The sequence below is a fragment of the Silene latifolia genome, chromosome Y, assembly GCF_048544455.1.
Source record: "Silene latifolia isolate original U9 population chromosome Y, ASM4854445v1, whole genome shotgun sequence".
In the NCBI taxonomy this organism is placed as follows: domain Eukaryota; kingdom Viridiplantae; phylum Streptophyta; class Magnoliopsida; order Caryophyllales; family Caryophyllaceae; genus Silene; species Silene latifolia.
The window spans coordinates 202,376,421-202,399,490 of NC_133538.1; the positions used below are offsets into that span (position 1 = coordinate 202,376,421).

Here is a 23,070-nt window from a genome sequence, read left to right on the forward strand (position 1 = left end):
GAACCGTGGGGACAAAGGCAGGACTTTCTGAGAACCGCAGAATAAATAATCAAATTGATAGAATGCAGGGCTTTATGAGAACCATTTGAAGAAACTTGACTTTGTAGGAGGGTGAGACTTCCTGAGAAAAGCTGATAAAACTTGACTTTATAGAAGGCGAGACTTTCTGAGAACCACTGATAGGAAGGCATGACTTTTCGAGAACTGCTGATATTAATCAATTTGGTCGAAGGCGGGACTTTCTGAGAACCGTCTAAAAATAATCCGCTTGCATCGTCTCAAGCGCGTTTGTACATCGATCAAGAAATATATTGGCTGTATATCGGCAACGAACTCTTGCTGGGGAATAAAATATTACAACCGCTAGAGAAAATGTAGACTAACTGGGTGAAGAAATACACCCGTGGGAAATATACGGAGTAAAAATACCCCTAGCACTAAAGGAAATATCCAAAATCGGGAAAATATAGGGCCTGGACCCACCAATAACGAACTTTTAACGAATTGAAGGCAAGAACTGCTGCGAAATAGGCTGGATAAGAGGCGCATCGGGACTGTGGCTTGGGGAAGAGGCACACCAAGTGTCGCGTTTTCTCCCAAGCTCATACATACCTGAGTTAAATGAAACTCAGCGCGAGTTTCCCAATCATTTAAACAAAAAAATTTCTTCTTCTTCTTCTTCTTCTTCTTCCTCGACACAAACCCCAAAACTCAACCAAATGTCATAAAAGTTTGATCGGAACTAGCCATAAATCATGACTAATCCAGATATGCGTCATGTCTTTGCTTTAAACTTGCATTTGTAGCTTGAATTAGGATGGAAAATTAGGGTTTTTTTGCCCAAATTGTCGAAAAAATTGGGGGCTCCATCCCAAATGAATTTGTCCCTTGAAATTGACATTAGAAATGCGTAATTGAACATGCTAGGAGCATAACCATGTATTCATTTTGAATTTTCGTTGAGTATTGATGAAATGAGACCAAAATAAGAAGGTCCTTTGCTATACCGCTTCAAATGGATCGAAAATGGACTTAAACTAGTCAGTTTTTGATAAAACTTGATGTTTGGGAACCCTTGGATGATGGGCAAACTTGCTATCATGTCGAAATTTTAATTTGTGATAGGTCTTCCGGGAAACTTTTGCATGGGTTTAGGCTTATAGCAGCGAAATGCTGCCGAAATTTCGACTCGTGGCCATGACTAAGCTTGATTTAGACACGTAGGAACGTGACTTTACTACATTTGTTGACTTGCTTGGTAATAGTGAAAGAATAGCTCGAAAAACGGCCTAAAATGGCCTCTAAACACTTCGGTTTATCTTTTTTGCAGAGGACATCCCTTCTACCTCAAGGCGAGACCCCATGGAGGTGGATATTGATCCACTTTCGGCCATGGTGGTTCACACGAGGGTCACGGAGGAGATGGAGGAAGAGGAGGAGGTGGCCAGGAGAGTCTCCACGAGGAGGAGAGGGCGTCAGCTTGTGCCTGCGCCTCAGTGGACCGATAAATAGGATGGTCAACATCTCATTTGAGCAGCGAAGAGTCACTTGTCGTTCCGTAGCATGGTGAGCTTCCGATCTGGCCTAGCATTGAGTCTTTCCTTTGTATTTTATCGGCTTCACTTAGCTTAGAAGCTAATAAATCTCCGAAAATGCAGGAGGCCGGGAACATGAGGTCATTTTCCGGGTACATGGCCATGATAGAGGCCTTTAAGAAGTTGTCGTAGAAGGAGAAGGCGATCATCGATCGTGGGGCCTTTGGGGCTTTGGTGAAGGGCTGGCATGAGATCAAAGGGAAGAAGATTCGGGCCAACATGTGCCTGATCCGAGCCTTCCTGGATCACTTCTGGGACACAACCTCGACTTTCCATATGCCCTTTGGAGAGGTCGGGAATACTTTAGAGGACTACGACATGATCTCTGGCTTACCTTGTAGAAAGGAGCCGATAGTGTGGCCTGCGATGGCCATGAGAGTGGATTCAGCTGAGGCTAGGGGTTTGATCAACTGGAACCTGGCCAAGGCCGCGGCTAGGGTACCCGACATAGTTCTGAGTTCTTATGTTAAGGATTACTTTGACGGTAAGACTCTGGCGAGAGTGCAGATGACTACAGGTGGTAGTAAGGTGCCTCCTCCACCGTGTACAGCTGAGCAGCGAGCCCGACTGTGGCTCTGGTGGTTTCTATCTTCGATTTACCTTGGAGACAAGGGGGAGAGGCTGTCGACGAAGCTTCTTCCTCTTCTTGCTAATGTAGTACTCCGCATTTTTAATAAATATAATTTATAATTTATAAGATGTGAATAAATAATAATTGTTGTCGTAAAAAGAAAAGAAAACAAAAAAAATAAAATCGGGTACAAAAGACCACGGTTTGACCGTGTGGGTTGACCATGGTTGGACCGAGTGAAGGGAGAAGGTAGTATGTTGTTTGGGTGTTATCTATACTACCTAGATATTTTGATTAGTTTAATAATTTAAGGAATTTCCTAGAACTTTCCATATCCACCTACCAATTTATATATATATATACCTAACTTATGCCTCACCATCATATTTATTCCACATCAAAAACTGAACATAAAACTTGTGAGGAAGACCAATTTTTGTGAGACAACTTTAAGACAGAGTTTTTATCTCGTGCTAATTAATTGTTGTAAGTTATTTTATCGCTTCACATCAATTGTTTACGTTTGACCCAAAGTCCTGCACCGTTGACCTGGACCGTGACCGCGGGGACTGTTGACCGACGGGTTGACCGCCATCGGGTCAAGCAGTGTGTGTGTGGTTACGTTTGAGACGGTTTTTATGAGATTATTTTGGGTAGTTTACATCTTAAATTCATTAATAAGAATAGTTTATAATTATATATAATTTAATTGTTAATTAGGTGGTGGATTTGTGGAATAAGCTTTTTAATTTAATTGATTGAATTGGTGAATATTTGCTAAAGGTAGGTTAACTACTCAAATTTGTTAAATTGGTGAATTGGTGATTTCTTATAAGATGAATTATCATTGTATTCTTGGCATGAGATCAATTGTTGTTGCATAGTCTTGTGATAATTATACCATCCTGAGCCTATTGTTACAATTGTTGTCTTGAGAATCTTATAATCATATTGTTATTACTACTGTTGGTTGGTTCTCTGTTGTTTATTGATATTTTGAAAGAGGATTGGCATTGAAATTGAGATTATTTGGTCGGCCATGCACTGAGACGTAGAAGTGCCGTGGACCTGCGCGATTTTGGTTGGCCAGGCACGGTGGCGTGGGGTGGCCCTAGACCTGAGCAGTACTATTGATGTGACGGTGTAGTGTTGTGGTGTCGATTGTGGCACATGGTTATGGTACACGGTTATGCCGTGTGTGACGGTCTCTTATGTAACACCCCCACACTCCAAGTGCCTTACCAGGACCACTCAGGTATAAGGATGCTACCATCTCGGTTACCCGAGGCATGATGATCATAAGACAATAACGAAACAACATTAAATAATATAACTTTAGTTAAAGGTTACAATTGAAACCAAATACCAAAATACGATACATGTTCTCAAAACCAACTATCTACTGAGTTAACTGAAAAGTATATAAAACTAGTAAAGCTAAAGCGGAAGACTTCTATCGTCAGACGGTGGCACATCCCAGCTATCCCAGTAACTCAACTCAAACCTGCTAAATTACTGCTCACCATCCCCGAATGGATCACCGCAGGTTTTAAAAAACAACAACCGGGGTCAGTACTAATCACACAAATTATATATATCAACAATACGACAAACAAACAGCTTACACCGTCACACACACTCAATCACACCAGTCCCATCAATCTCAATCACCGACTGTCCACTGGACCAGCCCTGCCAGTGGGGGACCGCAGCCGTACCCACCAAATCCCCGCTCCTCAAATTGAGCGATAACCCTGTCCATTAATGTGCACATCCCCTTTCGTGGCGGGTTCCACGAAGGGCGAAACTAGGGCGTGAAGCCACTCCCGCAAGTGACTCCACTCAGCCGAGAATGCATCTCGAGAACCAGAGACAAACAATCACAATCAACAACCGTCACAATACAATTACTATATTATTCAATCAACCACAACACATCAACATCACATTATGGGACTAATACTGAGTAGGAAATCCTACCTGGAAAGCACAACTATCAGACGGTATCAACAACTGTATCAAAAAGCTTCTTCTACAAAACCTCCTCCTATCATACAACACATAAACACAACCAAATCACAATCTACACAAAACCCCCAAATCCCCATATTAGGGTTTAACCAACTTAAAGGAAATACTGTAAAAACGGTACATAGATCTTACCCTAGACGCAAGGATCTCAACGGTATAACGAAAGGTGAAATCCGACCTTCCAAACTCCGGGATTTGCTAACAATGCGATTAAAGCGAAGAACGTACTTTGTTTTCTCTCTTGACAGTGATTAGGTTTTGAAAAAGTGTTTAAGAACAATGACGGAAGTATTATATACCTTAATCGCATAATTAACAAAACCCGAGAAATAACTCCCCAGAATAGGCTACTCGATCGAGTAGCTAAGGTACTCGATCGAGTGCCCCCTTACTCGATCGACTATCTTAGTTACTCGATCGAGTACCCAACAGGTCAGAAGCTATTTTAAAACGCAACTCACCCTTACTCGATAGAGTACCCAGAGACTCATAAATACGGAGTATTACAGTCTTCCCTCCTTAAAAAGAACTTCGTCCCCGAAATTCAACCCATACATAAAAACAAACCTACCAACTTGACTAGGACACAACAACGCAACTAAGACTCAAAACAAAACCTCACCCTATAACTCGTGAACTCTTAACACCAACTCCACCAACTATTCCTACCTCCACACATCGCTCACGATGTCGTATCAACTACATCATAAACTCTCCCGACACTAATTCCATACACTACCAACTACCATTCTCTAACGCTGCTAGCTCCATAATATCATCCACTACCAAATCCAATATCAAAACACTCATAGACACCAAACGGAATGTTACATTCTACCACCCTTAAAAGGAACTTCGTCCTCGAAGGTTACTCAGACTCATAACATCATCCTCCAACTGTCAACACTATATAAAATATTCTCCCACTCCTAAACATCACACTACTACAAGCTCGACCATGGCCTTTTACAACATCAACCACAAAATATTCAACTTCCTTCTTTATGCTACACCAACACTCTACTTCTAATTATATTACAACATGCACAAACATGAAACTCTCGTTTACCGCATCCTACTCCTCTTAAAACAAATGTTACGTCCTCGTAACTCACTAATACTAAATTCTTAGTTATATCATCTCATTATCCTCATCACCACCACATGTCAAAGATAACCGCCTATAACCTCATTTCTATAACCATTCCTATTTCCAAGACTCTCTTACTTAAACAGTTCTCATACTTCAATTCACTCTGCACTCCATTTAACCAAAACCATAAAACCCTTAGCATAACCAATACTCCAACTCTTCCACATTACCGCAACATGGCATACCTCTTTATGTAAAGCACCTTTCTCCCAAAAGCATAACTCACGATACACTCACACTAGATCCTCAAGTTCTTTCCTTTATTACCGCAAAACTCATACATAACTTATCATGACAATAATTCCCCCAACACCCTACACTCACTGTCTCAACAAAGTATTATGAACCACCTGCATCTTTCAGGTCATTACTACACATGTTTTACAAATCACTTGCCATGACTATGTGCACCGATGTCTCATCTACAACAAGATCAAAAGTACTATAACAACTTCTGACAACGGTGTCCCATCAACAGAACATTTCTATACCATGACAACAACGAAAACATATACAACTCTCTTTATATAATACTCTACTCTCATTCTCAAATTGAAACTTGTAAGAATCATCAAACAAAACAACAGTCTATTTGTCCAAACTGAAACTCACAGGAAACAACAACAAACAAAACAACAATCTATGTATAACTGGTATGTACTTTCGAAAACTCGTATCATAATCATCCCGTCTACTCCACCACAACCGGTGACGGCATTGCAAAACCGTCACCAACAGCCACACCGCAGTGTGAAAATACCCGCATCACAACACTAAGTACCGTGCCCGGATCACCACCCGAGGCGCCACAACCACACCGATAGACATCACAACTACGTACAATTCCATAAACACTGACTCGGAAATCACTTTTCGGACAAGAAAACTTACTCAAATCCACTTTACTCAATCCCAACTCAACATATTATATGAATAAAACAGATAATAACCTCATGAATATCATCCCCTTACCATATCACAGATTAACATGTATCATGAATACATACAAGTATAACCAGTCATGCCAGATAACTCAAATTATTACCTTTTTAATCATCATTCAATTAGATTAGCGTACCCAATCATGCATTACAGAACATTCAAATAACAACTTTATGATAATCACCCATACCACGTCTTGTGAGGTCAAAGCCTCACACCAACATTTATATATATATATATATATATATATATATATCACAGACCCGTAATCACACCCAACCAGTCAATCCTAATCACGTAAGTTACCACCTGATAAAAGTTACCTCTCACCCGAGCTTAACCCGTATGCCCCTCATAACCTATTCCCCCATTCGCATAACCATCACCTCATGCCAAGTATAACCATACCATTACTATTCAACTATTAGCACCCTCCTCATCTGACCATATCTTATACTTCCTTACAACCATACATATCAATCCGGCCTCTACAAAATCAACCTCATTAGAATTGCTACCTTTCTAATATACCATCACCCTTAACCACTAGTCACAAACCATAACACTACCACTGTCCGGGCATCAAAACTCTTACACTCATCTCTAAACATCACGATTTCTTTCCTATCTGTGGTTAACATCCCAAATAACGAACATTAAATCCATCAACAACATTACCTCAACCTTCTTCCCAATACTATCCTTAATTGTATAGTCACCCGACTCACCACCAAAATCTCATATCATGCCGATATTCTACCAACTTCTTACTCCCTTAATTCCTCGAAATTCATGATTAATCATGTTGTCCTGAAACTTCTGTATAACCATTAATTTACTTACTCTTGATAGTATCATACATCTCGACGATTCCTTACTTTTATGTCACATAACTCCGGTCAACATTTTCCTAGTTTTACTCCCCTCATTCTTTTCTTTTACACTTGACAAAATCAATTAACTATTCAACTCCTCATCACTTCTACCTAACTCTTTAGTGTTCCGGTTACTTTCCCATTGCCCCAAGACTCACATCTCATTATTTTATATCGATATCATCTCACTCTTTCTTACCATGGATCTTCTTTTATAATGCTATCACTCACACTTGCCACTAATCTATCCATAAAATCAACGTTTAATGTTCAACAATTGCATCTCCCTTTTTACATCTCTAGAAATCAAAATTCCTTTCATACCGCTAATTGTCCAAGGAAATCCCACAATAGTATCACCTCTTAATATACCAAATCTCCCAAACTCACTCACTGTCTACAAATCCACCTCGCGACATGTCTCCACAAAGTTCACTATATACCACTCTTCTCAACCCCTTTAAAACGAATTTTCACTATGTATATTCTTAACCCACACGACTCCTAACCATCTCCCTCCATAATTCTTTACACATCTCAAGTTGCCACTATCCACATCCATACTCTCAATCCTTTCATTCTCACGTTCCTTAGAATCACATCATCCCTTGCCCATATTCACTTACTTTTACGTTACTCAATACACAATCATATCACTCATCTCATCTCATCTCAGAAAACATGCTCTATGTCTCAATTAAGCCATAACGATCTTCCTTTTCTTTTTCCACTATCTATCGCAACCACATATAACTCATGTCCTCCCACCGAATTCATACTCACCACAGGTGCCACTCACTACACCACAAGATTGGGTAACTTACGCGTCAAGACCAACATACATGTAAAACAATGCATAAAGAAGCAAAATAACACCTTTGAATTAAACATAATATGCAACGAAGTCAAAAGATAAGCATATGACCCAAAACAGGGGTCACTAGATCGAGTACAGGCCACTCGATCGAGTAAGGGACTTACTCGATCGAGTAGGTGAAGGTCAGAAGCACGTAAAAAAAATCACCAGGGCTACTCGATCGAGTAACTAACGTACTCGATCGAGTGCCGCCTACTCGATCGAGTACCAAGGCTACTCGATCGAGTACCTACGCATTTCTCAGCACTGTCCTGTTTTCGTAAAACAGCCATAACTCACTCATTTCATGGTTGTTTTGGGCGTGTGACCTATCATTAGAATCGTAAAAGAACAAGCTATCACCTCCAGTTGGAATCACATTAAAATCATTTATACATATCAAGTTATAACAGTTTAAAGACAACCTCTTTATAATCGAAAAAAAACATAACTACTTAATTTTACCTCCAAACAACTTAAACAACAACATGGTAAACAAAACAACCCAATACTCATAAAACCAGTAGTCCCAATCACATGTTACTGTTTTCGAAAGCAAAGCAACAACATTCATCATGTAAATAATTTATTTAACTTGTCAATCACGAATTCACGATTTACCCACATGCTTTTATTTTATAACCTTACGTACACAATAACATAATATACGACATAAAATTCCCTATTCACATGTTACTAACATCGCAATATTATAAAATCCATTACCCACATAAACATGTTCCACACATGAATTTCATATTTTTATGCAACTACTTAATTAATCTCTTCCAACCAATTCATCCATTACTGCTACATACTTCTTACCACATATACACATGAACAATAGTGGACAAGTACATAAACTTATCATACAACTTTATGCAAACAAAATATACGTATACGACACAACATTCCTATGCACATGTTATTATTATGCCACATTATGAATCATCCATCCTGCAACATCATCATTCATCACATATTATCACATATGAACTACTTCCTTTTTCTACCACATCATTCATCATTCTCATATACTTTTCCTACAATTCCAACTAACCTTGTAAACCAACTACCATGCAACATGCTTTCAGTCAACAACAGTTCTATATACTTCACCAACCTTGCATTCACAATCTCAACCTTTTACTCCAACATCCAACAATTACAACATACATCATCACATCCACATACGAACTAACAAGCATCACATACGACCTTGACATACACCCCCCATGTGAACGGTTCAAAATTGCAGGGCGAGTTCGCGACTTTAGGACGTCTCCCAAGCCTTTGCATTAGCTCCTACAACCTTTACCCCGGGTTCATTTTAATTGACTCTTTAGATTCATTAGATTCATTGGTTATAGGTTTCAGGATCGTCGCTCTGATACCATTTGTAACACCCCCACACTCCAAGTGCCTTACCAGGACCACTCAGGTATAAGGATGCTACCATCTCGGTTACCCGAGGCATGATGATCATAAGACAATAACGAAACAACATTAAATAATATAACTTTAGTGAAAGGTTACAACTGAAACCAAATACCAAAATACGATACATGTTCTCAAAACCAACTATCTACTGAGTTAACTGAAAAGTCTATAAAACTAGTAAAGCTACAGCGGAAGACTTCTATCGTCAGACGGGGGCACATCCCAGCTATCCCAGTAACTCAACTCAAACCTGCTCAATTACTGCTCACCATCCCCGAATGGATCACCGTAGGTTTTACAAAACAACAACCGGGGTCAGTACTAATCACACAACTTATATATATCAACAATACGACAAACAGACAGCTTACACCATCACACACACTCAATCACACCAGTCCCATCAATCTCAATCACCGACTGTCCACTGGACCAGCCCTGCCAGTGGGGGACCGCAGCCGTACCCACCAAATCCTCGCTCCTCAAATTGAGCGATAACCCTGTCCATTAATGTGCACATCTCCTTCCGTGGCGGGTTCTACGAAGGGCGAAACTAGGGCTTGAAGCCACTCCCGCAAGTGACTCCACTCAGCCGAGAATGCATCTCGAGAACCAGAGACAAACAATCACAATCAACAACCGTCACAATGCAATTACTATATTATTTAATCAACCACAACACATCAACATCACATTATGGGACTAATACTGAGTAGGAAATCCTACCTGGAAAGCACAACTATCAGACGGTATCAACAGTTGTATCAAAAAGCCTCTTCTACAAAACCTCCTCCTATCATACAACACATAAACACTACCAAATCACAATCTACACAAAACCCCCAAATCCCCATATTAGGGTTTAACCAACTTAAAGGAAATACTGTAAAAACGGTACATAGATCTTACCCTCGACGCAAGGATCTCAACGGTATAACAAAAGGTGAAATCCGACCTTCCAAACTCCGGGATTTGCTAACAATGCGACTAAAGCGAAGAACGTACTTTGTTTTCTCTCTTGACAGTGATTAGGTTTTGAAAAAGTGTTTAAGAACAATGACGGAAGTATTATATACCTTAATCGCATAATTAACAAAACCTGAGAAATAACTCCCCGTAAACCGGCTACTCGATCGAGTAGCTAAGGTACTCGATCGAGTGACCCCTTACTCGATCGAGTATCTTAGTTACTCGATCGAGTACCCAACAGGTCAGAAACTATTTTAAAACGCAACTCACCCTTACTCGACAGAGTAAGGCCTACTCGATAGAGTACCCAGAGACTCATAAATACGGAGTATTACATCTTGGCTTGAGTTCTTTGGTTATATTTTATTGCAAGTTATCGTATTATTTATTATTGTTTAGTTATCTTACTCAACCTCGTGGTTGACCGTGTATTCGTGAACACCTGTGATGAACCAAATATTGGGGAGCAGATTGATTTCACGTTAGCTTTTATGATGTGCTGGATGCTTGGAGGGAGCTTGGGACGTTGACCTTCGTCAGAGTCTAGAGATCACTTAAATTATTCAGACACTATTTAGATTATTTCCGCTGCAGTTGTATTAAAACATATTTTTATTATTTATTTATCTCGCTGGAACTTTTGTAATAAAACCGTTTGAGGCACTTTAATTATATCGTCTGAAAGTATTTCGGTAATTGTTTGTCTTTTATACTTACTACCTCAAGCAACTGAGATGGTAACACATTTATTTATCTGGGAATGTCTTGCTAAAGGCTCGTAAATAAATGGGGGTGTTACAAAGTGGTATCAGAGCGAACATTCCTTAGGCCTAAACAAATGAATTTAATGAACCTAAGATGAGTCTAATAAAATGAACCCGAGGTAGAAACTGTTTAGGAGCCTTTTTCATAGGTTAGGGAGACGTCCTTGATCTGGTGCTTTTCAGTTTTGAGCGGGTCACCTCGAGGAAAATTAAGAGAGTGGGGTAGTTAGCGTGGATGCTTTGCCTAAAGGGTCTAATTGTGTTCTGATGTTGCGAAAGGTACTAACCTTATTGGGATATCATGAATACATAAATTGGAGAAATATGAACTATTTGAATTATTGCATATTTATATGAAATTGGTTGTATATACGTGTATTACATGCTTACAATTACATGTCTAGAGATATGCGGTATGTGTTGCCCTGAACCTATAAGCATAGAATTATGAAATTGTATGAATTAGAGACTAAGCATGTGTGACGAATAATTAATTTGAGCAAAAGAAGGTGAAGTGTTGTGAGTAGGCTGTGGGTGTGATGGGTCACGGTGGTTGGTCGGGCAAAGACCAGCTCGACCAATCACACATTCTTTTGTATGCAGGAACTTTATCTTATACCTTATGCCCAGAAATTCTTTTAAAACGAAACTTATGTTTCTTCTTTATTCTTAATAGAACCCAAAAAATGGCACCAAAGGGAGCTACATCCACAACTATGTCACAAGAAGAGATTGATAGGCTTATTGCGTCAAATGAGGTTTAAACAGCTGCTTTGAAATCGAGAACTGCTACGATGGATCCTGCTAAGATGAGTGCTGCCATAGCTCGTCATAATCCAATGAAGTATAATAGACTAGGCGAACCGTCCTTACTTAGAGATTGGTGTAAGGAGTTTGACAACCTCTTTGAACTGTTGGACTGCCTTGAGGAGATGCAAGTGTATTAGGTTGCTTAGTACTTGAAAAAAAAAGTTGGACTGTGGTGGAATCGTAACAAGGCAGTGATCAGGGAAGCTTGGAAGGAGAGTGATGAACCTTTTGTCACCTAGAAGGGCTTTAAGGATACAATGTGAGGTGTGTTCGTACCTGAGCACATTCGGAGTAGGATGAGGTCGGAGTTTGATGCATTTAAGATGACGGAAGATATGACGATAGAAGACTACCATAATAGATTCATGGAGCTAGCTGAGTGTGTGTCGGACTTAAAACTATGGAGAGGAAGTATTGTCTTTGAGATTTGAGAAGGGATTAACCACGCGCATCAAGAAGAGGCTTGCAGCTGGGGAGCCAAGTACTGTGGAGGAAGTGTATCAAAGAGCGGGACATGCTGAGAGAATGGCTGATATGGTGAAGTAGGAAAAGAAAGACAAGGGAGAAAAGAGAAAGGCAGTGACTACTAGTGAGGGAGCTGGAGGAAGTAAGAAGCAGAATTACAATCAGTTTCGATCATTTTCTGCAGGAGGGACCGTGAGTGGTGGCGGGTTCGGCCGCAGCTTAGGGGCGAGTGGGACGAGCGGTCAGAGCAAGCCACAATGCTATGGATGTGGTAGATTTGGTCATAATACCGTTTAGTGTAGGACTACTACGAGAAGGAATAGTATGAATGACGGATTTGGTGGTAGAAATTCAAATGGGTACAAGACACCAGCACCTAGTTATGGAAGCAACCGTTTTAATGGGTCTTGGAATAATCAAAGGAGCTACAATAATAACAACAACTTTCAGAATCGCTTCAACAATAATCAAGGCAATGGAAATGGAGGGAACCAGAACAGTGCCGTGAAGCCGGACACGGTGTCGGCATTGACGGTGCAGGGTGGTATATATGAGAAGTGGTAAATTGTTCATGATGGGTAAAGAGGCTGCTGAGGGAGATGCACATGTGTTTTCGGGAACTTTTCTAACCAATTCTAAACCATCTTATGTTTTATTTGATTCGGGAGCAACCCACTCATTTATATCAAGTAACCATGTTAAAGTATTGGAATTAGTTGACCCAGTAATAATAAAAGACGAAGTAAAAATACCTTCTAGAGTCTATACCTTGTACCAAAATATATAAAAATATAAATATTCTTATCGGGGAGGTTTTATTTTCCATGGACTTAATAGAATTTCCTTTGGGTGGTTTTGAGATTATTTTAGGGATGGATTGGTTGAGTAAAAATAGAGCCGTTAGTGACTGTCATCAAAAGAAAGTGTCCTTGAAGGGACCAAAGGGAGTAAGGGTCTCTTATAAGGGATTTATGGTAAAACCAAAGGTGAGACTTATATAAACAGTTAACCTGAAGTCGTGTTTGAGGAAGGGAAGAGAGTTGATCTTGTGTCACGTGAGGGACCTGCATGAGGAAGGGAAGGGCGCAAAAGAGATTCCTGTGGTGAGTGAGTTTTAGGATGTGTTTCCATATGAGATTCCAGGTTTACCACCAAAGAGGGATGTGGATTTTAATATTAAATTGAAACTTGGGATGTGATCTATTTCTAAAGCACCTTACAGAATGCGGCCTAAGGAGTTGGAGGAGTTGAAGAAGGAGTTAGAGGAGTTGTTAGATAAGGGTTATGTGAGGGCAAGTGTATCACTCTGGGGCACACCAGTTTTATTTGTTATGAAGAAGGATGGGAGTATGATGTTGTGTATAGATTACAGGGAGTTGAATAATGTGACAAATAAGAATAGGTACCCTTTGCCTTGAATTGATGATTTATTTGATCGGCTGAGTGGAGCTGGAGTTTTCTCTATGACTGACTTGAGGTCGGGTTACCATCAGCTGAGAGTTAAGGAGGAGGATATTCCTAAGACTGCCTTTAGGACGAGGTATGGACATTATAAATTTGTGGTTATGGTCTTTTAGATTGACCAATGCACTTGTAGTATTTATGGATTTGATGAATATAGTGTTTAGTCCTTACCTTAATCAGTTTGTTGTCGTCTTTATTGATGATATATTGGTGTACTCTAAGAATAAAGAGGAGCATGAGAAGCATTTGAGAGTTGTGTTGCAAACCTTGAGGGAGAATGACATATATGCTAAATTGAGTAAATGTGAGTTTTGGTTGGATAAGGTAGCATTTTTGGGACATGTGGTGTCAAAGGAGAGAGTGTCAGTTGATCCAGGTAAAATTAAGGCGGTATCTAACTAGGAGAGGCCGAAAAACGTGGGCGACATACGGAGTTTTCTGGGGTTGGCTAGTTACTACATGAGATTTGTGAAATATTTCTCTAAGGTAGCTAAGCCTTTGACTGATTTGATGAGGAAGGAGAATAGGTTTAAGTGGGATGAGAGTTGTGAGACAGCTTTTCTAACCTTAATGGAACGCTTGACCACAACTCCTATCTTAGCTTTACCTGAAGGGAGTGAGATTTTTGAGGTATATACCGATGCTTCAAAGAATGGGTTAGGATGTGTGTTAATGCAAAGGGGGAGAGTGATATCTTATGCTTCGAGACAATTGAAACCATATGAAGAAAATTATCTGACGCATGATCTGGAGATGAGGGCGGTCGTTTTCGCTCTTAAATTGTGGAGGCATTATTTGTATGGAGCTACTTTCAAGGTATTTTCGGATCATAAAAGTCTTTAAGTATATTTATACTCATAAAGAGCTTAATATGAGGCAGAGGAGATGGATAGAGTTGATTGGAGATTATGAAATGAAGATAGTTTACCATGAAGGGAAGGCTAATGTGGTGGCGGATGCTATAAGTAGGAAGTCTATTCAAGATTTAAGTTCAAATATGTCACGTGTGAAGTTGCATGGTGAGTTAGAGAAAATGGGAATTAGTGTGATAAGAAAAGGTGATACAGTTGGGGATTTAACAATTAAGCAAGAATTATATGCTGAAATTAGACAAAAGAAAAAAGGGGGCCCAAGGATCGAGAAGTGGCGCACGGCCGTGGAGGGTGGCGTGGCGTCACGCTTTACCGTGGGGGAAGATGACGGGTTGAGATTCGATGGGAGATGGTGTGTACCTGATGATGAGGAATTGAAAAGAAAGATTTTGACTGAAGCACATTCTACACCATATTCTGTGCATCCTGGAGGAGATAAATTATACTCCCTCCAATCCTCTATTTTCTTCCTCTTTAGTTTGGGCATAAGGATTAAGAAATGGAGTATTATATTGATAAAGAGTTGGGTGGGGTTTGATAATAGGAGAGAGGGATGAATAATTAACAGTTAAATAATGAATTGTGGGCCACCAATATTAAAGTAAGGAATAAAATAGGATTAAAAGAGTTGGGTGGGTGGGGTAATAGGAGAGAGGTATGAATAAAATAAGAGTAAAAAGTTACCAAAAATAGAAAGGGGAAGAAAACTTGAATAACCGTTTTAGGAAATAGGGAAGAATATGGCGAATTGGAGGGAGTATAAAGATTTGAAGAAAACTTTCTGGTGGCCTAGGATGAAGAAGGAGTTTGCTGAATTTGTCTCAAAGTGTCTAACTTGTCAGAGGGTGAAAGGTGAGCATAAGAGACTGCAGGGCAAAGTACGGTCTTTAGATGTACCTGAATGGAAGTGGGAGAGCATTTCTATGGATTTTATTGTTGGATTGCCTCGGTCTCAGAAGGGCAATAATATGAATGGGTGATAGTAGATCGTCTGACTAAGACGGCACACTTTATTCCTATGAAAGATACTTGGAGTAAGGCTGAGTTGGCTAAAGCTTATGTGAGAAATATTATGAAGTTGCATGAAATTCCAAAAGATATAGTTTCTGATCGTGACTCGAGGTTTATTTCTAAGTTCTGGAAAGATCTGCAAGAGTGTATGGGTAAAACTTTGAAGATAAGCACTGCTTTTCATCCAGCGATAGACGGGCATACAGAGAGGACTATTCATGTTGGGGTTGGTGTCCTTAACAGTTAGTGCAAGGACTTATAAATCTCTAAAAGGATCAAAGGGTATACTTTGTATCATAATCAGTTGATCCACGTTTATCAATAACTGTTGGCTTGCTAGATAAGTTTGACGTTATTGTCATACAGATGGCGGTGATCAACTGGTCCCTAAAAGTCACACCTATAGGATACGTCTTGAGTGATGTGACGGTATGAAAATACAGTCATGTAGATGCCAAATCTGACTAACCAGTTAGTCTGAATTATTTGACTAATAATTAGTTAAATGTGATGTTGAGATATAACATTTAATACGGATTAAATGTCATGGACTAAGGCGGATTAACCAGTTAATTCGTAAAATTAAATATAAGCGATTTATATTTGATTAATGTATATTGGACAAATTAATTATACAATATTGTTGTGTCGGACACGTATTAAGAATTCAACTAACCCGTATTATTAGTTGATGCCTTAAATTCCGATAACCGATAACGTGATTTATAATGAAACGCGTCGTATACACTTAGCAAGTTTTGGACCGGACCATGAGTTTAACTTAAGGAGAAAATGGAAGCCCATTTCCCCCTAAGTCCACTCGGCCAAACCGAATAGAGGAGGCATAAGGAGAGCTTTCTCCTTCTATTCTAACCTAATTCATTTTGCAAAAATAATTAGGGTTTTTGGGAATTGTGCCTCCTAAATTCCGGATCTCTCATCCAACACAAATTCACAAAAACTAATCCCCTCGATATTGCAAGTCAATTAGGGGATTGTCTCTAGCACAAGGGCATTACTCGGACATCTTGGGTGCATCGTTTAGGAGGAGATTTGCTTTAATCGCTCATTGCCTTATTGCACTAGGACCGAAGGTTATTCCTACATCTTTGTCGTTTCTTTATGTTTATCGTTTTATGACAATATTCACATGTAAATTTTGCGTTATAATCCTATAATTAAAGGGCATTATACGGATATTACCCTACAAGTGGTATCAGAGCCAGGCCACGTAAATTTTTATATGTGTTTTTCATCAAACGATTGTTGAAACGGTGAATTTTGGTTAAAAAAATGTCACGGCTCACATTTTTTTTACTCGGCAGATTTTTTTCTTTGCTGCGTTTTTTTTGTTGCTTTGTGCATTGGGAACCGTGTCCATGTACACGGTTGTTGGATGATGATTTTGTTTCATTTTCGATCTTTGCATATTGTATTGTAATCGATATTCATTGCAATTTGTTAAAGATCGATCAAAATGATTGCATAAAATTTCGTGTGGCAAATTTTTTTTTAGAAAACCGTGTGGCCTTCTTGTTCACGGCCTGTTTTTTTTTTTTTTTGCATTAATTTGCGTGCCACACAATTTTTAGATCGTTCGATCTCTTGTTTTCGTGTTGTTCTTAGCGATTTGTTGTTTTAATCGATAATTACAACAAAATGTGAAGAACATGTCAATTGTATTTTTATTTTAATCCGGATTAGAGTAAATTGCAATTGTGTTTTAATCAAACCGTTTTGTTTTGATCCTTTTTGCTCACGTTTTGAGCCGCGTAAAAATTTTTTTTTTGCTTTTAGAAGCTCTCGGCAATTCTGCCATTTAAAAAAAAAAAAAAAAAAAAAAATTTTTTTTGGCCCTGGTACTGTTCACGTCAACAGTACAGAAGAAAAAAAAAAAATTTCTGTTTTTTTTTCTTTTTCGGCCCCTTTTTTATGCATAAAACGTTTTTATGCTCTCGCTTGTTAGTGAAACGGTTCACCCACGTAAAATAAAGTTACACTAACATGATTTATTGTAGCGGATTATATCGAATTAAAATTAAGTTGATGAAGCGGTTTTGTCACATAATTTTAATTATCTTTGGTGGTTTGGATAAAAAAAATTAACATAATTACGGAATTATGTCACGAATAAATTAAATTTTTAGTTGATGCATTTTGTTTTATCGTTCTTATATATATTTTGAATGTTTTGAATGCCTTTTAATTACGTATTTAATTATTTTGCAAACGGTTGTAACTTAGTGTGGCCTTAGTAGAACGTGTTGCCGTAATGATGGAACACGGTCTTGGTTGTATTTTGAGATCTTGTATCTCCATTTTATTTCTTTTAATTACAGTTTTTATTTAGAATGTAAATAGGTTTATATTTGTAAATTTTTAAATTGTAATTCTTGAGAAGACTAAAGATGGAGACCGGATGCTCACTCCCGCTACTTGGATGAAGATGGAACATCAAGACAAGCTTTTCGGGTCCAACGGTGGATTCCAAAGTTGTACTTTGTTCTTTTTTACTAGGATAGGCCACACTAGGAATTTTTATTTACGTATCGCATTTATTTATTTATTTTTATGTAACGATAGTATGCATCATATTCCGCCTAAAAACCAAACCACCTAATTATTGCATGAAAACTGACACATATAGAGGTCACGAGTTAGTTTTCATTGACATTCGTATGTCACACGATCATGCTAAGCCATCACCTAAATTGATTCATTCACGCAGACGCTAGTTTTTCGTTCACTTAAAATGAATTATAATTAAGTTGATGGGATCTTCCTCGTATAAACCAAAATTGAGAACGGTCTTTATAGGTCAAACTCCAAGGACTCCCTTCTTCGTCGGTAGGCATACTATGACCCCTTCTACGTCGGGTAAATTGGAACCGATTGACTTATTTTATCTCAACACTATGGTCGCTAAATACGATCTGTGACTATGGTGGACTAATAGATAGGATTTACGAAATCTATCGACCAAGAGTTCTTAGGAAGAATTAGCTAAGCAGTTGGCTTATCAATTTACGAAATTGAGTCTTGGGATCACTTGTATCTTTCTTGAGGGAGATCAATTATGCAAGTGCGAGAGTCTACATGTTTTAAAATGAATTTTAAAATAGACTTAAATCACCTCGATGAGTTGCTTATTTCGTTTTGTTTTTCTTTCTTTTCGGTGTAGTAGATCACGATTTTAAATCGCTAAAAACAAATGGTGGTTCAAGTGATAACCCAATGCCAAGTGCCACATTGGACCGTGAGTCCGGGCTTCGGATCTTCATGAATCAGATGAATCGTCTACTCGATCGAAGAATGATGAACTTCGCGGACCGGGAGGCGGCATTACGGAATCGCTGCCGCGCCGACGGAAGCTCAAATATCTATTAGAGCCACTCCGGCAAACCCAGGTCCCACGACTAGAGCCGCTTGAAATCACCAAGTTTAATGATTTCTGTATGGAAGCGGGTGCGATTAAAAACGTACTCATTTTTGCAATGGAATCCAATTTGCAGAAACGCTTCATAGCCCATGGTGCAAACAAGATTTTCACCACGCTCACTAAGGAATTCTCGAAAGCACCGAGAATCGTGACCTATGAGCATACCACTCGCTTCTTTGATGCGAGACTCCGAAGAAGGGCCAAGGTTAGCCCACACATTCTCAGCATGATTGAGAATGTCGAGAAACCGGAGACCTTTAAGCGTAACATCAGCGAGAATATTGTTATCGACCGTATTCTTCATTCACTCCACGATGGTTATTCGCAATTTAGAGCGAATTACTATATGAATGATTTGAAGAAAACTCCCCATGAACTGCACTCCCTTCTCGTACAGACCGAGAAGGACATGAAGCTCAGTGGGAGCATGAAACAGGATGTTCTCGTTGTGTCAAACAAAGGGAAAGGTAAGGGCAAAGCTCAGGCAAACCTAGCGAGAGGTAAACCGAAGTTTAAGAAGTCGGGTCCAGGTAAGAGTGGGCCTGGTGAGTCGAGCAACTCATCAGGCGCGACAAAGAGCAAAACCGAAAACATGGAATGCCATCACGCCACAAGATGGGCATTGGAGGCGGACATGTCCTGTTTATCATGAGGACATAAAAGCGGGTCGCGTTAAACCTGTTGGTATGTCTTCTTCTTCTACTTTTATTCATATGATTGAGATTAACCATGCAAGTTACGGAACTTGGGTACTAGATACTGGTTGTGGTTCTCATCTGTGTAATCATGTGCAGGGCCTCCGAAATCTCGAGCCTCTCGTAAAGGGTGAGGTTGACTGCGTGTTGGGAATGGAGCAAGAGTGGCTGCCATCTCAAAGGGGACATATGTGATCCAGCTTCCTAGCGGATTTGAGTTATCATTATATGATTGCTATTATGTTCCTAGTCTTTCGAAAAACATTATTTCAGTTTCTGCACTTGACAAACTTGGTTTTTCATTTGTAATAGAAAATAATGCTTGCATTTTCTCTTTACACAATATGATTTATGGCAAGGCAGTCTCCTTGAACGGAATTTATGTTTTAGATCAGACGACCGAAATATTACACGTAATGAATAAAAAGTTAAAGGTAGGTGATAAAGATCAAACATATCTATGGCATCGCCGCATGGGACACATTAATGAGAACGCGTAAAAAGCTCATTAAAAATGGAGCTATCTCGGCCTTTGATTTTCAATCATTTGGCACGTGTGAATCATGTCTCATCGGTAAGATGACTCGTATTTCCTTCAAAGGTGTTGGAATGCGCGCTGCTGACCTATTAGGGCTCATACACACGGATGTATGTGGTCCTATGTCAATCACCGCACGAGAAGGCTATAGGTATTTCATCACTTTCACGGATGATTTAAGTAGATATGGTTATGTCTACTTAATGAAGCACAAAAGTGAATCCTTTGAGAAATTCAAAGAATACCAAAATAGGGTACAGAACCTACTTGGTAGAAAGATAAAAACACTACGTTCAGATCGTGGTGGCGAGTATCTTTCTCACGAGTTTGATCAACATCTTAAAGACTGTGGGATCGCCCTACGATTAACTCCACCTGGAACACCTCAGCTAAATGGTGTGTCCGAACGGAGAAATCGAACACTACTTGATATGGTTCGATCCATGATGAGTCACACGGTTTTACCTGATTCATTATGGGGTTATGCTCTTTTGTCAGCCGCTCTAATACTTAACCGAAGTCCGTCTAAAGCTGTTGACAAGACTCCATATGAACTATGGAAGGAACGGTCCCTAACTTGTCCTTTATACGGGTTTGGGGCTGCGAGGCTTATGTCAAGTGGAGACTCGAGGATAAGCTCGGCCCGCGATCGGTCAAGACATACTTTATAGGTTATCCTAAAGGATCACGTGGTCATTACTTGTATTCGCCAACCGAACAACGTGTTTTTGTTGCGGCTAGTGCGACATTCTTAGAGAAGGAATTTCTCGAGAATGCAAAGAGTGATAGAACCTTCGACTTGTCGGAGATTCCAGAACCAAACACCGAGCAACCATTGGAGGAACCTATTCCTTCAATCCCTACTGCAGTAAATATTCCGAGGAACCTAGGAGGTCGGGAAGAGTCTCTATTCCTCCGGACGGATACATTGGTATGGTCGAGGAACATGACATAGATGACGTTCTACTCTTAACGAGTAGTGAACCGCAACCTATAAAGGTGCCGTGACCGATTCCGACTCGAAACTATGGCTTGAGGCCATGAAATCCGAGATGGACTCTATGTATGAGAACAACGTATGGGATCTTGTTGACTTACATGCTAAGGTTCGTCCCCTTCAATGCAAATGGCTTTACAAGATAAAGCATTCCGTGGAAGGTCAACAAGATATCTACAAAGCACGACTAGTTGCTAAAGGTTTCACCCAAGTGCCAGGTTTGCACTACGATGAGATTTTTGCACCCGTAGTCATGCTGCGTTCCATTCGGATTATCTTAGCGATTGCCGCTTTTCATGACTATGAAATTTGGCAAATGGACGTGAAAACCGCCTTCTTAAACGGCTTTTTGGAGGAAGAGTTGTACATGGTACAACCCGAAGGTTTTATCGATCCAAAGACATCCTAAGAAAGTGTGCAAGCTTAAGCGTTCCATTTATGGACTTAAGCAAGCATCAAGGAGTTGGAATCATCGCTTCGACCAAGTGATAAAAGAAAATGGATTTACTCGATCCGTCGAGGAACCATGTCTATATATCAAGTCGAGTGGGAGCAAGATTGTCTTCCTAATATTGTATGTTGACGACATACTCCCGATTGGGAATGACATACCTCTCTTAACTTCGGTGAAAGTATGGTTGAAAAACCATTTCCGGATGAAAGATCTGGGAGAGGCACAAAGAATTCTAGGCATCCGTATCTATCGAGATAGATCACGACGGATGCTATCTCTCGATCAGAGTCTTACATAGACAAAGTCCTAGAGAGATTCAAAGCATGACTAACTCAAGAAGGGGTTCCTTCCTATGTCTCCGGGGTGCATTTGAGCAAGTCTCGGGCACCAGAGACACCGGAAGAGAAAGAGCGCATGGCACGGATACCTTATGCCTCGGCAATAGGATCTATCATGTATGCCATGATATGCACACGTCCCGACGTGGCATATGCATTGAGTATGACAAGTCGATTCCAACAACATCCAGGTGAATCACATTGGTTGGCTGTCAAGAACATTCTTAAGTACCTACGGAGGACTAAAGATTGGGCATTGACTTATGGAGGCGAACAAAAGCTATGCGCAACCGGATTCTGCATGACAGATGCTAGCTTCCAAACGGATCGTGATGACTCGAAATCTCACTCTGGATTCGTTTTTACTCTTAATGGCGCTGCGATCACTGGAAGAGTTCGAAACAAATCTGTTACATAAAGAGATTCTACGACCGAGTCCGAGTACTATGCCGCGTCCGAAGCTACAAAGGAAGCGATATGGATGCGTCAATTCTTACATGGGCTATCTGTAGTGCCTAGTTCGAATGACCCGATCACCATCTATTGCGACAATAGTGGTGCCATCTTCCAAGCTAAGGAGCCAAAGTCTAGCAACAAGTCTAGACATGTACAACGGAAAGCTCATCTAATCCGGATTACGTGGAGCAAAAGACGGTAGTGATAGAAAAGATTGCTACTGATGACAACATAGCGAGATCCTCTCACTAAAGCATTACGACAAGATAAGCATGAAGGGCACGTTAATTCCATGGGAATTAAACGTGTTCCTAAGTTGTAGTACTCTTTTATGG

The 23,070-nt window shown here is 39.9% G+C and overlaps 1 protein-coding gene across 1 annotated transcript; it reads left to right on the plus strand.

Annotated features, from left to right (window-relative positions):
• Positions 1-12,795: 12,795 nt before the first annotated feature.
• Positions 12,796-15,787, plus strand: LOC141629854 (uncharacterized). Its single transcript, XM_074442783.1, has 6 exons — positions 12,796-13,015; positions 13,684-13,873; positions 14,049-14,311; positions 14,663-14,751; positions 14,816-15,226; positions 15,650-15,787. Exons 1-6 carry the CDS (start codon positions 12,796-12,798, stop codon positions 15,785-15,787), a joined length of 1,311 nt encoding a protein of 436 aa, XP_074298884.1.
• The last annotated feature ends 7,283 nt before the right edge of the window (positions 15,788-23,070 follow it).